The sequence below is a fragment of the Lepidochelys kempii genome, chromosome 11, assembly GCF_965140285.1.
Source record: "Lepidochelys kempii isolate rLepKem1 chromosome 11, rLepKem1.hap1, whole genome shotgun sequence".
Taxonomy (NCBI): Eukaryota; Metazoa; Chordata; order Testudines; family Cheloniidae; genus Lepidochelys; species Lepidochelys kempii.
Genome location: NC_136390.1, coordinates 68,922,216 through 68,941,569, shown reverse-complemented (window position 1 = coordinate 68,941,569; position 19,354 = coordinate 68,922,216). Strand labels below are relative to the sequence as shown.

At 43.9% G+C, this 19,354-nt stretch overlaps 1 protein-coding gene across 1 annotated transcript; it reads left to right on the top strand.

Moving 5' to 3' along the window:
• The first annotated feature begins 16,584 nt into the window (after nucleotides 1–16,584).
• Nucleotides 16,585–18,641, top strand: LOC140895884 (uncharacterized). The gene is made up of 2 exons (XM_073306747.2): nucleotides 16,585–17,402; nucleotides 17,957–18,641. The coding sequence occupies exons 1-2, from the start codon at nucleotides 16,826–16,828 to the stop codon at nucleotides 18,103–18,105; spliced, it is 726 nt and encodes a 241-aa protein (XP_073162848.1). The 5' UTR covers nucleotides 16,585–16,825; the 3' UTR covers nucleotides 18,106–18,641.
• Nucleotides 18,642–19,354: the final 713 nt, after the last annotated feature.

The following is a 19,354-nucleotide window of genomic DNA, read 5'->3' as shown; positions in this document are numbered from 1 at the left end:
CGCCCTTTCAACACCAACTTTATTAGCAGCCGCCGCGCGCCAGCCCCGCTCCCATCCCCCCTCCCCTCCTCCCCCCGCCGCCGGGGCGCGGCCCCGTGTACCCCCGGGGAGGCGCGTGAAGCCGGCCCCGGGCCGGAGCCCCGCGGGCGGGAAGAGGATGACGTCACGGCGCGGTTCCCTGAGGTGAGGCCCCGGCCCCGCAGCGGGAGTCCCGGCGGTGGGGGAGCCCGCGGCGCTCCGGGCTGCTCGGCGAGCTGCCTCCAGCGGGTCAGCCCGTCGCCCTTGGTCCCGGTCCCTCAACTGGAATTCTTAGATACGACTAATATATTTACCTCTTTTGACCCAAGCGGCTAGCCAAAATGTTAGGGTCCTAGGGGTTGTTCCAGTTAGAAGGAGAAATTGATGATGGAGCCAGGTATCTGATGTACATTCTTTGTCAACAAATAGGATTTCAAAATCCTGTTTCCATTAACACAGCAGGAATCAAACAAGAGACAGGGTCTTTGCTCACTCACAGCTCCAAGCCCCATTTCCAGTCAGCAAAAGCTCTCTTACATGGCTATAACTCAGAAAATCTGAAAAATCCTCACCCTTGAGCAACACCGTTATACCAAGTTTCAGAGTAGCAGCCCTGTTAGTCTGTATTCGCGAAAAGACAAGGAGGACTTGTGGCACCTTAGAGACTAACACATTTATTTGAGCATGAGCTTTCGTGGGCTACAGCGCACTTCATCGGATGCATACCCTGGAAACTGCAGCAGATGTTTTTATACAAACAGACCATGAAAAAATGGGTGTTTATCATTACAAAAGGTTTTCTCTTTTGTGGGGTGGGGGGGAGAGAAAACCTTTTGTAGTGATAAACACCCATTTTTTTCATGGTCTGTGTGTATAAAAACATCTGCTGTAGTTTCCACAGTATGCATCCGATGAAGTGAGCTGTAGCTCAGGAAATCTTATGCTCAAATAAACTGGTTAGTCTCTAACGTGCCACAAGTCCTCCTTTTCTTTTTACAGTTATACCAACTGAACTCCCTGGAGTAGACAGCACTCTGTCAACCAAAGGGCTTCTTCTGTCGACATAGCTACCGCCTCTTATAGAGGTGGCTTAACTGCACCAACAGGAGTGGTGTAGAAGCATCGTCGCTAAAACTTTGCAGTGGCACAGTTGGGCCGATGCCATGTTGGAAGTGTAGACCTGCCCCTAGCTTTTCTCAGGGTGAGGTTCCCAGTGCTTGTTCTGACTGTGCCCTTGGTTTTTCTTCCCCTGCTCTCTTTCAGACCCACAGTCTTTCACAAAACAATAGGTAGAGCAACCTGTCTGCCCGCAAGTACCCTGCAAGTTTGGGGCAGTGAGCGTCTGGGTTTGGGGTGGAGGCCTCTTGTTTCAGCTGCCTGCCTACATAAAGAAGTTTAATGGTTTCTTACAATAATCTTAAATGAAGGGAGCAGTTACACTGCCCAGTTTCAAAGAGGTTTAACCCAGCGCACAACAGTATAAATAATAAACTTCCCATGGCCCTGGAGGTTCTCAGCCAGGTCATCTGAGTAGCATTGCAGACCTAAGCCTAGGGAGTGGCATGGAGCTGGCCCACCTGAAAAGCATAACAAAGCCAGCCTTCATTATCATCACTGTCAAAAATAACTGCTGAATTTTACATCAATGAGTATTTTTAACTATCTGCCACACTTGTGTGGGTGTTTGGGGTTTGGGCTGATGAAAGTGAAGGGTATTCCATGGTAATAGATAAAGTTCCATGGTAAGGTTAGTTTATCATTGTTGCAGCTGAATTTGGTCCCATTGTGCATAGAGTTCATGGGGTACCTGATATTACTATATCCCCCTTGGCTATAGGCCCTGCAATGTGAGCATGAACTCTAATTTGAACAGAACCATTTATTACACAGAATTCACATTTATCTACTTTTATGACTTGTCTGTGAAAAGACTGATTTTTTTTTCTAAAGGTATTTGTTGTTCACAGAGTAATTTCTGGCTAACTCCAACTCATGAGCTTGTGAGTATTATGAATTCAAACTGCTTTGGTCAGTTTGGATTGGGCACATTTTTGTTTCCTCTTGGGATGAGCATAACTGCTATAGTTTATTTAATAGTAGTGTCTAGATTCTCCAACTGATCAGGGTGTAATTGTTCTTGGTGTAATACAAACACAAAGGGAGACAAAGCAAGTGAGAGAATTTTTATTTTAATTGGACCAACTTTTGGTGGTGAGAGACAAGCTTTCAAGCTTACAAAGAGCTCTCTTCAGGTCTGTGAAACTTACTAAGAGCAGGTCTACACTAGGGCAGGGATCCACCCTCTGAGATCAATCCACTGGCAGTGAATTTAGCAGGTCTAGTGAAGACCCGCCAAATTGACTGCAGATCACTCTCCAGTCAATCCCTGTACTCTACCCGCAATTAGAAGAGTAAGGTAAGTCAAACAGGAGATTGTCTCCTGTCGACCCCCTGCGGTGTAGACCCCGTGGTAACTCGACCTTAGGTACGTTTACTCCAGCTACATTATTCACGTAGCTGGAGTTGCGTAGCATAGGCCGACTTACCGTGGTAGTGTAGACATAACCTAAGAGGACACCCAGTAAGTTCCCCAGACCTGAAGAAGAAATCTGAAAGCTCATCCAATAAAAAAATATTACCTCACCCATCCTCTCTAATATGCTGGAACAGACATAGCTACAACACTGCACGTGCGTGCGCACACACACACACAGAGTAAGAGACTGTCCCTGCTTCAAACAACTCACAATCTAAAGTCCATGTTTGGTAGAGCAGGTTAGAAAAAACCAGGGTGGATAAAAATCAATGCTTTAAAAATATTTTTTTTTTAATTTAAATCGGATTTTTTTGATAAAATGCTTTTTGTAAAATGCTTAATTAAAACTCTAAAGATAGTTTTAATTAAGATAGATATCTCATCATGGAATAGGGATTATAAATTCGAATTCTATAGTATGAGACAATATAGCCATATAATGTTTAAGAAAATTTTTGTAAATGAGTTCTAATAGTTCATGGATTAGGGATCCAATTTTATGGGGTTCCAGGGACTTCTGTATAGAGTATTTAAGTTAATCTTTCTATCTACCCAACGGGACTCAGTGCTTAGTCTAGAAGATACCATCAGCTATGCTTAGTTTTGCAGTTCTCAGACTGTTCTGCAGAGATAACTTGCTTGTTAACAGCAAAAATGTTTTTAAATAAATATATAGAGAGGTGAGAAATAAGACCTCAATCCTATTGTCCCTCTGCAAATTTGTGTATACAGAGTCAGTCCCTTACCTCTCTCTCTAAAAGTGCAAAGTTTCAAAAAGTTCAATGACTAGAAGATATTTGGGGGCAGAATAGATCTGGACAAGGAGAAGAAGTCTGGTGATAAATGTGAGAAGGAAGGGACAGGCAGTAGAAACAAAAGTGAAACTGTTTGAGCAGCATATTCCAGAAGTCTTCAGGTCTTTCTGAGTGTGGCCTTCATTGATTTGAGAGCTACCATACCATTCTCTCACTCGAAGGAAAAACCTATAATGGCAGCAGGCCGTAAAAGAGAACCAGTTTAGGAATAAGAACCATTCAAGAAATATATGTTTGCTGATGATGTTTTAAAGAAAGTCACATCATGAACTGGTGGAAGTCACTTAAGCATTTGGATTCAGAAACTGTTGAAGTGACCATTTCACTTTTAACAGCAGTAGTTTCTTTTGACAGTGTAGAAATAATATTTTCTTCCTTTGGACGAATTCATTCCAAATTGAGAAATCATTTGGGACCTGAAAAAGCAGGAAAGCTTGTTTTTCTTTTCCAGATTATGAACAAACAGGAAAATGAAGGTGAAGACGACTGAGTTAGCTGCAGAAGCCAATATTTTAAGTTTCTCATGTTGACCTGGCTGACAGTCGATTTAATTTGTTTTTTTTTAAATATTTCATTTACCTATTTTAGTTAAGAAAAATTTAAAAAACAAACCTGATTTTAAAATAAACTTGAATGTTTAACTAAGTTCAAAAATTTATATGCTTGTTTTGTTAAAATATTATGTTTGTTGTTGAAGAAAAAAATCCAGAATACATAATGTTATTTTAGTTAAATAAAACAATTTAAATGTCTGTCTGGTTATGTTCTCTTCCTAATACAGCATGGCAAAAAATCCTCCAAATATTAATGATTAACCTGTTAAACTGGAGATAGTTCACCTCCCAATGACTTCATAAATATCTGCTTCAATTACCTTCGGTAAATGAAATAAGCAAACTATCATTCATTTTCTGATATAGCTGTAAAACTAATCTGAAAAGTTTTCAAAATAAATCACTCTAAAAATGTATAGTGTGTACCTTCTAAAAATGAAACCTACATCTATCTCTGAATTGTGAAGAATATGTATTAAGGTTATAACCACCAACAAGAATGCACTTTTATGTAGAAATCCAGGATTAAATCAAGTCTTCCTGACTAGTGATTTAAATCAAATTCACCCTGGAAAAAACAAAATTTTTCTGTGAGGAAATTTCAGACAAAATATTCTAATTTGGAAAATTCAGTTGGAAAAAAAAATCCCCCCCTGGAAGTTTTGAACCAATTGGAAATGAAACTTTTTTTTAAAATCAAATGAAAAGTAAATTATATTTTCATTGCAATATTTCCAGCAGGGGAAAATGAACATTGAGTTGATCTGACATTTTCCCCACACAACAAATCAGTTTCAATAAAACTATTTTTCAGTACAACAAGTTCCAACCTGCTCTTTGATTTTCAAAAGAAAAGAAAAAAGTTTTGATTTTCAAAAAGATCCAATGCCAATAAAACAGTGTCAACTGAACAGGTATTGAGGGGTATGTGCTGTTTAGGAAAGACCGAAATAAAGGTAAAGGTGGTGGAGTAGCATTGTATATCAGTGATGAGGTAGAATGTAAAGAAATAAGAAGCAATTAAATGGATATGACTGAGTCCGTCTGGGCAAAAATTACATTGGGGAAGAAAACTATTAGAGCCTCCCCTGGGATAGTGCTTGGGGTGTGCTATAGACCGCCAGGATCTAATTTGGATATAGACAGAGCCCTTTTTAATGTTTTTAATAAAGTAAATACTAATGGAAACTGTGTGATCATGGGAGACTTTAACTTCCCAGATATAGACTGGAGGACGAGTGCTAGTAATAATAATAGGGCTCAGATTTTCCTAGATGCGATAGCTGATGGATTCCTTCAGCAAGTAGTTGCTGAACCGACTGGAGGGGATGCCATTTTAGATTTGGTTTTGGTGAGTAGTGAAGATCTCATAGAAGAAATGGTTGTAGGGGATAGTCTTGGCTCAAGTGATTATGAGCTAATTCAGTTCAAACTGAACGGAAGGATTAACAAAAATAAATCTGCAACTAGGGTTTTCGATTTCAAAAGGGCTGACTTTCAAAAATTAAGGAAACCAGTTAGGGAAGTGGATTGGACTGAAGAATTTATAGATCTAAAGGTAGAGGAGGCCTGGGATTATTTTAAATCAAAGCTGCAGAAGCTATTGGAAGCCTGCATCCCAAGAAAGGGGAAAAAATTCATAGGCAGAAGTTGTAGACCAAGCTGGATGAGCAAGCATCTCAGAGAGGTGATTAAGAAAAAGCAGAAAGCATACAGGGAGTGGAAGAAGGGAGGGATCAGCAAGGAAAGCTACCTTATTGAGGTCAGAACATGTAGGGATAAAGTGAGACAGACTAAAAGTCAAGTAGAGTTGGACCTTGCAAAGGGAATTAAAACCAGTAGTAAAAGGTTCTATGGTCATATAAATAAGAAGAAAACAGAGAAAGAAGAAGTGGGACCGCTAAACACTGAGGATGGAGTGGAGGTCAAGGATAATCTAGGCATGGCCCAATATCTAAACAAATAATTTGCCTCAGTCTTTAATAAGACTAAAGAGGATCTTAGGGATAATGGTAACATGACAAATGGGAATGAGGATATGGAGGTAGACATTACCATATTTGAGGTAGAAGCGAAACTCAAACAGCTTAATGGGACTAAATTAGGGGGCCCAGATAATCTTCATCCAAGAATATTAAAGGAATTGGCACATGAAATTGCAAGCCCATTAGCAAGAATTTTTAATGAATCTGTAAACTCAGGAGTTGTACCGTATGATTGGAGAATTGCTAACATAGTTCCTATTTTTAAGAAAGGGAAAAAAGGTAATCCGGGTAATTATAGGCCTGTTAGTTTGACATCTGTAGTATGCAAGGTCTTGGAAAAAATTTTGAAGGAGAAGGTAGTTAAGGACATTGAAGTCAATGGTAAATGGGACAAAATACAACATGGTTTTACAAAAGGTAGATCGTGCCAAACCAACCTGATCTCCTTCTTTCAGAAAGTAACAGATTTTTTAGACAAAGGAGACACAGTGGATCTAATTTACCTAGATTTTAGTAAGGCATTTGATACCGTGCCACATGGGGAATTATTAGTTAAATTGGATAAGATGGGGATCAATAGGAAAATTGAAAGGTGGATAAGGAATTGGTTAAAGGGGAGACTACAACGGGTCCTACTGAAAGGTGAACTGTCAGGCTGGAGGGAGGTTACCAGTGGAGTTCCTCAAGGATTGGTTTTGGGACCAATCTTATTTAATCTTTTTATTACTGACCTTGGCACAAAAAGTGGGAGTGTGCTAATAAAGTTTGCGGATGATACAAAGCTGGGAGGTATTGCCAATTTAGAGAAGGACCGGGATATCATACAGGAGGATCTGGATGACCTTGTAAACTGGAGTAATAGTAATAGGATGAAATTTAATAGCGAGAAGTGTAAGGTCATGCATTTAGGGATTAATAACAAGAATTTTAGTTATAAGCTAGGGACACATCAATTAGAAGTAACGGAGGAGGAAAAGGACCTTGGAGTATTGGTTGATCATAGGATGACTATGAGCTGCCAATGTGATATAGCCGTGAAAAAAGCTAATGCCGTCTTGGGATGCATCAGGAGAGGTATTTCCAGTAGGGATAAGGAGGTTTTAATACCGTTATACAAGGCACTGGTGAGACCTCACCTGGAATACTGTGTGCAGTTCTGGTCTCCCATGTTTAAGAAGGATGAATTCAAAGTGGAACAGGTACAGAGAAGGGCTACTAGGATGATCCGAGAAATGGAAATCTTGTCTTATGAAAGGAAACTCAAGGAGCTTGGCTTGTTTAGCCTAACTAAAAGAAGATTGAGGGGAGATATGATTGCTCTCTATAAATCTATCAGAGGGATAAATACTGGGGAGGGAGAGGAATTATTTAAGCTCAGTACCAGTGTGGACACAAGAACAAATGGATATAAACTGGCCACCAGGAAATTTAGACTAGAAATTAGACGAGGGTTTCTAACCATCAGAGGAGTGAAGTTTTGGAAAAGCCTTCCAAGGGAAGCAGTGGGGACAAAAGATCTATCTGGCTTTAAGATTAAACTCGATAAGTTTATGGAGGAGATGGTATCCTGGGATAACATGGTTTTGGTAATTAAATATTCATGGTAAATAGGCCCAATGGCCTGTGATGGGATATTAGATGGGGTGGGATCCAAGTTACCCAGGAAAGAATTTTCAGTAGTATCTGGCTGATGAATCTTGCCCATATGCTCAGGGTTTAGCTGATCGCCATATTTGGGGTCGGGGAGGAATTTTCCTCCAGGGCAGATTGGAAGAGGCCCTGGAGGTTTTTCGCCTTCCTCTGTAGCATGGGGCACGGGTCACTTGCTGGAGGATTCTCTGTTCCTTGAAGTCTAAACTACGATTTGAGGACTTCAATAGCACAGATACAGGTGTGAGGTTTTTTGCAGGAGTGGTGGGTGAAATTCTGTGGCCTGCGTTGTGCAGGAGGTCAGACTAGATGATCATAATGGTCCCTTCTGACCTAAATATCTATGAATCTATGAAAGCAATACCTACAAAACTAATATAGCCAATTAAATTACACATATTGAGACCTCAAGGATAGAGGTCAGGACAGAGAGCATAATTCTGCCTTACTGGACATGTTTCAATAACCACTCTCTCTGAACCTCATGGGTTTTGTGAACACATTCTTAAAAAGCTTCTTTCTGCAGTGGCTTTGTTGTGCAAAACAGTTACTTTAGCCCCTGAGGTGGATCCATAACCTGTAACCTGTGTTTGGCACTCTTGCTGTTTTTCCTTGTCACTGATTGCATGACCACGCATTTACTTCGTTCAGCCCACAAGCCCTGTCAGCAGCTTCTAGATGTTTCTGAAAAACAGGCAGCCAGCATCCACGTTGGTTTTGTATAGATGTTTCCTGTTCCTCCTATAGGACTGATCCTCAGGGGTGGTGTTTATGATTTACAACCTTTGTGTGTATTGTAGAGCTGTTACTTTACTACTTTGGGAGCCATTTTCTGTTTGGAGTATAATTTCTTCTCACACTTGCACAGGGGTACCTGTTTGACATACTTGTGGCAGAATTCTGTCTTCTAGTCTCCTGGCATTTTGTACCTCATTCAGGGATACGTTTTCTTTGGCCAGATGTAGGAACCAAGGTTTTTGTTCGTTTGTGCACAAGTCTTTACACATGCTAACAAAGCTCTGTAAGGTACGCTGTGGCTGTCTAACAGTGCTAAGTGTGGATCTCTTGAATCTGCCAGGACACTGTTAAATCATGTTTTCTTATTTGTACTGCCTTTTCTACTAACCCATTTGATTGTATGCATTGTTGTCCCTCATCCCAAGCAGTTAGCAAATGTTCAGGGTTGGTTTTGGTAGGAGGAGAAATTGGCGATACAAATCAGGCATTCCTTTGGTGCAGTCCTGTTTATTTACAAAGAATGGACAAAGTCCTGTTTCCCTGAACACTGTAGGAACAACCAACAGGAGACTTTCTTTGCTCACACTTTCCAAGCCTGGCTTTCCAGGTAGTGCTCTGCCCCAAAGAAGCATTCTTGCATGCGCTCTTGGTCTCTCGCTTGCTCTCTCTCTGCCATCCCCAAATCAGTGCCCTGGCCCCTGCATTTGCAATCAGTTCTCACATTATAAGTGTGTTTGCTCGTTTGTAATGGTCTATTATATTTGTAAGGATTTGTAACCAACAGAAATAAAGTTTGTTTTGTGTTAAAGTAAGGTTCCTCTAGTTCCCCCAACCCCAATTTGAGAGTCACCAAGCCATGGTTGGCTGAGTTTCACTGTGATTTCACTTGGGAAGTAGCAGGACCAAAAAAATGATACAAAGTCGTGGTCTTTATTTTACACTTGTACTGCTGTCAGAAAGCTTACAATCTGAATAGACAAGACTGACAATGGGTGGGGCAGGAAGTGGGCACAGAAAGGGGAAATGACATAGCTAAAGTCACACGGTAGGAGAGCCAGGAATAGAACACTTGCTTTTTTTGCTGTCTAGTCCAATGCCCTATCCACTAGACCGTACTGTCTCTCACTTTCTGGCCAAATAACACACAGCTTTTACCCCAAACTCAAAGGGGTACAAAGCCATATAAACAGAGTTCCAAAACACACCTTTACTAGCACAGCCGTTTTGTAGATGCTCATGCAGCCAACCCAGCAAGGTCTAGCCTGAGCTTATGTTTACATTGCACACTTCTTACAGCAGCATGTAGAGTACGTACACTGCCCACGCACACACACACCCCAGCATGGGTATAAATAGCAGCATAGACATTGAGGCACAGCTTGTGCAAATAGAGACACACCAAAACCTTATGTGGACACAGCCTGCATTTCACTGGGACTTGTAGCTACACGTACCCCACATGGTGCTGCCAAGAGAGTGCATGTCTCCCAGAAGTAGTTCTCTACTGAACATTCATTCAGATGAGATCTCAGATACATTATTTTTTTTAATGTGAGCTTATAATGAACTTCTCTTCCTGTTCTTACCACTGTCTTCTTATGGTGACAACCGCCAGCGGTCATATTTGCTTATTAGTTATGCTTAAGGCTACGTTTTAGTCACAGGTATTTTTAATAAAAGTCATGCACAGGCCACGGGCAATAAACAAAAATTCACAGCCCATGACCTGTGCATGACTTTTACTATATACCCCTGACTAAATCTTGGGGGCGGTCCGGGGGTGCTGCGGATGCTGGTTGGGGTGGCCGGAGGGGCACCATGGGTGCTCAAGATGGCCCAGGGGCGCTTGGGGGGGGAGCAGCCCAGGCCCCACTCTGGGCTGGAACTGGGGGCAATGGCTGCAGGCAGAGGCAGTGCACAGAGCCATCTGCTAGGAGCTGAGGGAGGGGGATGTCGCTGCTTCCAGGGAACGCCCCCCCAAGACCTCACCCCCTCCCATGCCCCAACCCCCCTCCAACACTCAAACTCCTGCTGGGGGTGGTGCTGTGACCTGACATTGCCCCAGCAGCAAGTGGGGCCCGAGCTGCTCAGGCGGCCCCTGGGCCAGCTGCTTCAGAAGTCCCAGAGGTCCTGGAAAGCCATAGGATCTGTGACTTCCATGACCTCCATGAAAAACTTGCAGCCTTAGTTAAACGGCCATGCAGTTGCAATTTCACATAGTCTGGCATGAAAGATTTTTCCACTCCCAGGACTGAAGAAACTCAGTCAAAATATTGACGACTTTTGTGATGAAATAAATTGCATTGATTCATCAAGAAGATACCATAAATGGAAGTATACTGAAAGGAAGGACACTGTTCATGTGTGATGGGGGTTTGGGGAGAAACAGCAGGCTAGCCTGCTGTAGTACCAGTCAGTGAATCACAGCTGTTTGATTTTAACTTTACCTTTGTAAAAAAGATTAATTGAAATTTAGACTAAATAGGATTACAGCTCCTGGTTAGCAAAAGCAAAAAGTCCATCAAAATGAAAGGATAAGAAAATTTACCTTGAGGGTATGCTTGACATTATGAAGTAAATGTGTTAGAAATCCTATTTATAATAGTACACAGATAGAGCATTCAGATCACCAGGTTGGATCTGTTTTGGCCATATTAAATTCTAATCAGAGCCTCTTTTAGAATGAGAATCTTCCATTCCTCAACACTTTAAAAATGACACACACCAATATTAATTGCTGCCTAAAGAATAACTTACAAAGGAAGAATTAAAGCCCTCCAACTCAGAAAGACTAGATAAAGCAGTGGCCGAGATCACATGTAAGGAAATTGCCATGCCCGTAGTTATTAAAATAGTACGTGTTACTTCCTTAACATGATCCCAAACATTGCCTAGTCCTTGTCTGTACTCAAGAAGTTGCACCAGTTTAATAAAATTTATTTTAAATTGATCTAGTTAAACCAGTGCAACACCACAAAAGATGCACTTAAACTAGTTTAACGCTTGCTCTTCTGTAATTATAAAAAAACAGTAAGTAGAAGAGCTGGTTGGAATTTGTTTCCTCCCTCCCCCACAAATTTGATTTTTGTTTTGAAAAACATTTCAAATTAATTTTTTTAAGTGAAAAAGGGGTGAGAAGGGAGAGAAAGTGGGAGAGGGGACAGAGTCTTTTTTAGTTTATTCAAATGGAAAAAGTGTGAAGTGATAAAAAAGAAAGTGTTCCTTCCCCCCTTTCCATACTAACTTCCCATGGGAAAAAATTTGGGGGGCGAGTAGGGGGGCGGGAAGAGGAGAGGGGCAAACAAAGTAGTGAAAGTGATATTCTCCCCCCACACCACTTACAGTGAAAATTTAAATCAATACAAAATAGACAAAAACATTTAACACAATGTTGCACAATTGTGAAAATATAAAATCAATAACCATTGAAAAATGCTTAAAAACATTGATATTATCCATCAGAATTATAAGGACAATTAAAATCCAATTCTCCAAGCCTAATTATGATCTGGTCTTTAATTATATGGTCATATACTATTTTGTCCACAGGACACACAAAGGACTGTAATCTGGGGATGAATCAGGATTGCGTAATGAAGGATGCAGATTTCATCAGGACCCCAGCTTCAATCGTTGTAGAAGTTGGAAGGCGTGTAGTGAAGGAGGCAGGGGATTGCAGGAAGAGAAAGGAGGGTCTCATGGTTAAGGCAGGTCTTCAGGATACCCAGGACTGAGAGTCACCTTGTTAACCCCTGCCTCTAGTAGAGGAAGTCTTGTTTGTGATGGCTGTGTGTTAGCCCCCTAACACCACCAGCCTATCAGCCACTCAAGCACACATGTCTGGACTACACCAGCTGTGTCTTTGCCTTGCAAAGGTTAATAAGAGGTGCAGCCCAGTCTGAGACTCCTTGAAGTGTTCTCCTGCAATATCCAGCCCAACTCAAAGAAATCTCAGATACTCTGCTCCCAAAAGAGCAGTGTGCCCCAGTTTAACCTTAAATCACTGTTCCTGTATAATGTACATTAACTCCTCACTTAATGTCTTCCCGCTTAACGTTGTTTCGAAGTTACGTCACTGCTCCATTAGGGAACATGCTCGTTTAAAGTTGTGCAATGCTCCCTGATAACGTCGTTTGGCTGCCTGCTCTGTCCACTGCTTGTAAGATTCTGTGGCAGAACAGCGACTTTACAAGGGAGCATTGCACAAGTTCCTCTTCTCTGCCTCCTCCCCCTCCCTCCCAGTGCTTCCCCCGCTGCCAGACAGCTGTTGGGCGGCACTTAGGACTATCTGGGAGGGAGGGGGAGGAGGCAGAGAAGAGGAACTTGTGCAAAGCGCTGGGGAGGGAGGGAGGGAGGGAGGGGGAGGAGCAGGTAAGCGCCATGTCTCCACTCTTCCCCCTCCCTCCCAGAAAGTCCTAAGCCCCGCCAAACGGGAAGAGGCGGGCCTGGAACATCCCCCGGCAAAGTCGCCGCCTGTTCTTTTCCGAGGAAGCTGCCACTGCTGCTGCACAAGGTACTTCCTAGTGTCCTTGCCTGCAGCGGGCTGTGCCTGTATGGGGTAAGCCAGGAGCACCTCCCAACCACAGTGCAGTACTGTACAGTATATAATGCTTTTTGTCTGCCCCCCAAAAGTTTCCTTGGAACCTAACCCCCCTCATTTACATTAAATCTTATGGGAAAATTGGATTCGTTTAACATCGTTTCACTTAAAGTTGCATTTTTTTAGGAACATAACTACAACGTTATTCAGGTATGTTGGCAACAAGAAGAAAGCCAAGGAAAGTATGGGCCCCTTACTGAATGAGGGAGGCAACCTAGTGACAGAGGATGTGGAAAAAGCTAATGTACTCAATGCTTTTTTTGCCTCTGTCTTCACTAACAAGGTCAGCTCCCAGACTGCTGCGCTGGGCATCACAAAATGGGGAAGAGATGGCCAGCCCTCTGTGGAGACAGAGGTGGTTAGGGACTATTTAGAAAAGCTGGACGTGCACAAGTCCATGGGGCCGGACGAGTTGCATCCAAGAGTGCTGAAGGAATTGGCGGCTGTGATTGCAGAGCCATTGGCCATTATCTTTGAAAACTCAAACGGGGCGAATGGGGGAAGTCCCGGATGACTGGAAAAAGGCTAATGTAGTGCCAATCTTTAAAAAAGGGAAAGAGGAGGATCCTGGGAACTACAGGCCAGTCAGCCTCACCTCAGTCCCTGGAAAAATCATGGAGCAGGTCCTCAAAGAATCAATCCTGAAGCACTTGCATGAGAGGAAAGTGATCAGGAACAGCCAGCATGGATTTACCAAGGGAAGGTCATGCCTGACTAATCTAATCGCCTTTTATGATGAGATTACTGGTTCTGTGGATGAAGGGAAAGCAGTGGATGTATTGTTTCTTGACTTTAGCAAAGCTTTTGACACGGTCTCCCACAGTATTCTTGTCAGCAAGTTAAGGAAGTATGGGCTGGATGAATGCACTATAAGGTGGGTAGAAAGCTGGCTAGATTGTCGGGCTCAACGGGTAGTGATCAATGGCTCCATGTCTAGTTGGCAGCCGGTGTCAAGTGGAGTGCCCCAGGGGTCGGTCCTGGGGCCGGTTTTGTTCAATATCTTCATAAATGATCTGGAGGATGGTGTAGATTGCACTCAGCAAATTTGCAGATGATACTAAACTGGGAGGAGTGGTAGATACGCTGGAGGGGAGGGATAGGATACAGAAGGACCTAGACAAATTGGAGGATTGGGCCAAAAGAAATCTGATGAGGTTCAATAAGGATAAGTGCAGGGTCCTGCACTTAGGACGGAAGAATCCAATGCACCACTACAGACTAGGGGCCGAATGGCTAGGCAGCAGTTCTGCGGAAAAGGACCTAGGGGTGACAGTGGATGAGAAGCTGGATATGAGTCAGCAGTGTGCCCTTGTTGCCAAGAAGGCCAATGGCATTTTGGGATGTATAAGTAGGGGCATAGCGAGCAGATCAAGGGACGTGATCGTTCCCCTCTATTCGACATTGGTGAGGCCTCATCTGGAGTACTATGTCCAGTTTTGGGCCCCACACTACAAGAAGGATGTGGATAAATTGGAGAGAGTCCAGCGAAGGGCAACAAAAATGATTAGGGGTCTAGAACACATGACTTATGAGGAGAGGCTGAGGGAGCTGGGATTGTTTAGTCTGCAGAAGAGAAGAATGAGGGGGGATTTGATAGCTGCTTTCAACTACCTGAAAGGGGGTTCCAAAGAGGATGGCTCTAGACTGTTCTCAATTGTAGCAGATGACAGAACGAGGAGTAATGGTCTCAAGTTGCAGTGGGGGAGGTTTAGATTGGATATTAGGAAAAACTTTTTCACTAAGAGGGTGGTGAAACACTGGAATGCGTTACCTAGGGAGGTGGTAGAATCTCCTTCCTTAGAGGTTTTTAAGGTCAGGCTTGACAAAGCCCTGGCTGGGATGATTTAACTGGGAATTGGTCCTGCTTCAAGCAGGGGGTTGGACTAGATGACCTTCTGGGGTCCCTTCCAACCCTGATATTCTATGTTTCTATGAACGTTAAGTGAGGAGTTACTGTACAGCACTTGTGAGCACTTATAAAACAAAGAAGTTCATTTAAGAACAGAATAGAGGTTACACGAGAAACAATAGAGTGATGGAAATAAACGGCTATACTATAAAAAAAGTCACAACACAACCCAGGGCCTAAACGTATTAATAGTTACCTTCCCTAGCTAATAAAGTAGGTTTCCCACCAAAGTACAATCTGTTGCAGACCTGGCTGGCCTCCCAGGAACAAACCTTTCATGAAAAACAACCCTACTCCATGAGATGTCTCCTCTGTGAATGAATACAGAATTCCTTTCTCCGCTCTATGATATACTGACTCAGTCTTTTGTCTTTATTCATAGACAGGGTGATCCCGTCTGTTGTCATCTTTCTTTTTACCTCCAAGTGGCTTTGATGTTTATAGTTTATCTTTGATGATTTTCCATCGACTTTTCTGGGTTGTTGCAACAGTGGACAACTTAGCAATACATTACATGATTGGCTAGCCACTGAGGGGCAACAACTCCCTCCTGCCTGAATGAGTCATCACCAAGACACAGGATTTGCTGGTGACGAACTTTCACTTCAAGACCATAATTTCCAATATAGTTACCTTATTCCTTAAATGTTACCCATATGCACATCTCACAATGACTATGAGTATCAGTAAGTTACAAGCTTTCAGCAGAGACCACCCATGCTACCCTTCATGGATTAACACCACCATGAAAGTGGGGTATTAGATGTAGTGAGTTTGTCAGGTCTGCAACAGGAATTGATCGTAAAGAACAGCGATCCCTTTGCCAGAGGTACCAAAGGGCCTCTGTGTCATAAATCGCTAATTTTGTGTTCCTCATTTTCCGGGTGCCCAAACTGAGCCCTGATTTGCAGAAACGCTGAACACTCACCGCTGCAACAGCAGTCAGTGGGAGCTATGCTTTGACCATATAAAGTGCTGTATAATGTTAAGTACTCTGAAAAAAAATCAGTCCTAGGCATGTCAAATTAGGTGGCCTTAATCTGTGCCTCCACTCCCATTCTGTAAAATGCAAGTAGTAATACCCCTCATAGAACCCCCAGGTTGGAAGGGACCTCAGGAGGTCATCTAGTCCAACCCCCTGCTCAAAGCAGGGCCAATCCCCAATTTTTCCCCAGATCCCTAAATGGCCCCCTCAAGGATTGAACTCACAACCCTGGGTTTAGCAGGCCAATGCTCAAACCACTGAGCTATCCTCATCTCACAGGGGTGCGCCGAAAATAAATTCATTAATGTGTGGCGCACTCAGATGCCATAAGACGAGAAGAGCACCGTGGACAAGGCCATGAGGCAATTAATAATTCTATCTTCAGAGCAGGGTTTGAATAGCATCCAGTAGATAAAGCCACACAATGCGGATAAAACAAAATGTTGAATAAAGCCGCTCATTCAATGAGCGCCATCCATCCTGCACACTGAATGAGGCAGGGATCCTGTGGGAAAAATAGGATGATCATGTAATTAAAGACTGCATCATAATGCTTATGCACAAGGGAGATAAGCACTGAAGAGTTAGGAAATGACTGTATTCACCTGCATAACCCTGACATTGCAAACTTAGCAGTCTTGTAACAAAAGTTTACATATATCATAAACAGACCCAATGAGCCCTGGTCTACACTAGGACTTTAGGTCGAATTTAGCAGCATTAAATCGATGTAAACCTGCACCCGTCCACACGATGAAGCCCTTTATTTTGACTTAAAGGGCTCTTAAAATCGATTTCCTTACTCCACCCCTGACAAGTGGATTAGCGCTTAAATCGGCCTTGCCGGCTCGAATTTGGGGTACTGTGGACACAATTCAATGGTATTGGCCTCCGGGAGCTATCCCAAAGTGCTCCATTGTGACCGCTCTGGACAGCGCTCTCAACTCAGATGCACTGGCCAGGTAGACAGGAAAAGAATCGCGAACTTTTGAATCTCATTTCCTGTTTGGCCAGCGTGGCAAGCTGCAGGTGACCATGCAGAGCTCATCAGCAGAGGTGACCATGATGGAGTCCCAGAATCGCAAAAGAGCTCCAGCATGGACTGAACGGGAGGTACGGGATCTGATCGCTGTTTGGGGAGAGGAATCCGTGCTATCAGAACTCTGTTCCAGTTTTCGAAATGCCAAAACCTTTATCAAAATCTCCCAGGGCATGAAAGACAGAGGCCATAACAGGAACCTGAAGCAGTGCCGCATGAAACTGAAGGAGCTGAGGCAAGCCTACCAGAAAACCAGAGAGGCGAATGGCCGCTCCGGGTCAGAGCCCCAAACATGCCGCTTCTATGATGAGCTGCATGCCATTTTAGGGGGTTCAGCCACCACTACCCCAGCCGTGTTGTTTGACTCCTTCAATGGAGATGGAGGCAATACGGAAGCAGGTTTTGGGGATGAAGAAGATGATGATGAGGTTGTAGATAGCTCACAGCAAGCAAGCGGAGAAACCGGTTTTCCCAACAGCCAGGAACTGTTTCTCACCCTGGACCTGGAGCCAGTACCCCCCGAACCCACCCAAGGCTGCCTCCTGGACCCAGCAGGCGGAGAAGGGACCTCTGGTGAGTGTACCTTTTAAAATACTATACATGGTTTAAAAGCAAGCATGTGAAAGGATTACTTTGCCCTGGCATTCGCGGTTCTCCTGGATGTACTCCCAAAGCCTTTGCAAAAGGTTTCTGGGGAGGGCCGCCTTATTGCATCCTTCATGGTAGGACACTTTACCACTCCAGGCCAGTAACACGTACTCGGGAATCATTGTAGAACAAAGCATTGCAGTGTATGTTTGCTGGCATTCAAACAACATCCGTTTATCTCTCTGTGTTATCCTCAGGAGAGTGAGATATAATTCATGGTCACCTGGTTGAAATAGAGTGCTTTTCTTCAGGGGACACTCAGAGGAGCCCATTCCTGCTGGGCTGTTTGCCTGTGGCTAAACAGAAATGTTCCCCGCTGTTAGCCACGGGGAGGGGGGATGCAAAATGCGACCTTGTAACGAAAGCACATGTGCTATGTATGTAATGTTAACAGCAAGGTTTACCCTGAAAGAGTGTAGCGACTGTTTTATAAAATGTGTCTTTTTAAATACCGCTGTCACTTTTTTTTTCTCCACCAGCTGCATGTGTTTCAATGATCACAGGATCTTCTCCTTCCCAGAGGCTAGTGAAGCTTAGAAAAAAAAACTCACTCGCGATGAAATGTTCTCCGAGCTCATGCTGTCCTCCCACACTGACAGAGCACAGACGAATGCGTGGAGGCAAATAATGTCAGAGTGCAGGAAAGCACAAAATGACCGGGAGGAGAGGTGGCGGGCTGAAGAGAGTAAGAGGCGGGCTGAAGAGAGTAAGAGGCGGGCTGAAGAGAGTAAGAGGCGGGCTGAAGAGAGTAAGAGGCGGGCTGAAGAGAGGGCTGAAGCTCAAATGTGGCGGCAGCGTGATGAGAGGAGGCAGGATTCAACTCTGAGGCTGCTGGAGGACCAAACCAGTATGCTCCAGTGTATGGTTGAGCTGCAGCAAAGGCAGCTGGAGCACAGACTGCCACTGCAGCACCTCTGTAACCAACCACCCTCCTCCCCAAGTTCCATAGCCTCCACACCCAGATGCCCAAGAACGCGGTGGGGGGGCCTCCGGCCAACCAGCCACTCCACCACAGAGGATTGCCCAAAAAAAAGAAAGCTGTCATTCAATAAATTTTAAAGTTGTAAACTTTTAAAGTGCTGTGCTTAAAGTGCTGTGTGGCATTTTCCTTCCCTCCTCCACCACCCCTCCTGGGATACCTTGGTAGTCATCCCCCTATTTGTGTGATGAATGAATAAAGAATGCATGAATGTGAAGCAACAATGACTTTATTGCCTCTGCAAGCGGTGATTGAAGGGAGGAGGGGCGGGTGGTTAGCTTACAGGGAAGTAGAGTGAACCAAGAGGCGGGGGGTTTCATCAAGGAGAAACAAACAGAACTTTCACACCGTAGCCTGGCCAGTCATGAAACTGGTTTTCAAAGCTTCTCTGATGCGTACCGCGCCCTCCTGTGCTCTTCTAACCGCCCTGGTGTCTGGCTGCGCGTAACCAGCAGCCAGGCGATTTGCCTCAACCTCCCACCCCGCCATAAACGTCTCCCCCTTACTCTCACAGATATTGTGGAGCACACAGCAAGCAGTAATGACAGTGGGAATATTGGTTTTGCTGAGGTCTAAGCGAGTCAGTAAACTGCGCCAGCGTGCCTTTAAACGTCCAAATGCATATTCTACCACCATTCTGCACTTGCTCAGCCTGTAGTTGAACAGCTCCTGACTACTGTCCAGGCTGCCTGTGTACGGCTTCATGAGCCATGGCATTAAGGGGTAGGCTGGGTCCCCAAGGATACATATAGGCATTTCAACATCCCCAAGAGTTATTTTCTGGTCTGGGAATAAAGTCCCTTCCTGCAGCTTTTAAAACAGACCAGAGTTCCTGAAGATGCGAGCGTCATGTACCTTTCCCGGACATCCCACGTTGATGTTGGTGAAACGTCCCTTG

Bases quoted from the DNA above. Each gene is read 5' to 3' on its own strand.
- LOC140895884 (XM_073306747.2), top strand. From the start codon at position 16,826: ATGCAGAGCTCATCAGCAGAGGTGACCATGATGGAGTCCCAGAATCGC. The intron at 17,403-17,956 runs GTGAGTGTACCT...TTTCTCCACCAG, and splicing joins AGGCGGAGAAGGGACCTCTG to CTGCATGTGTTTCAATGATC.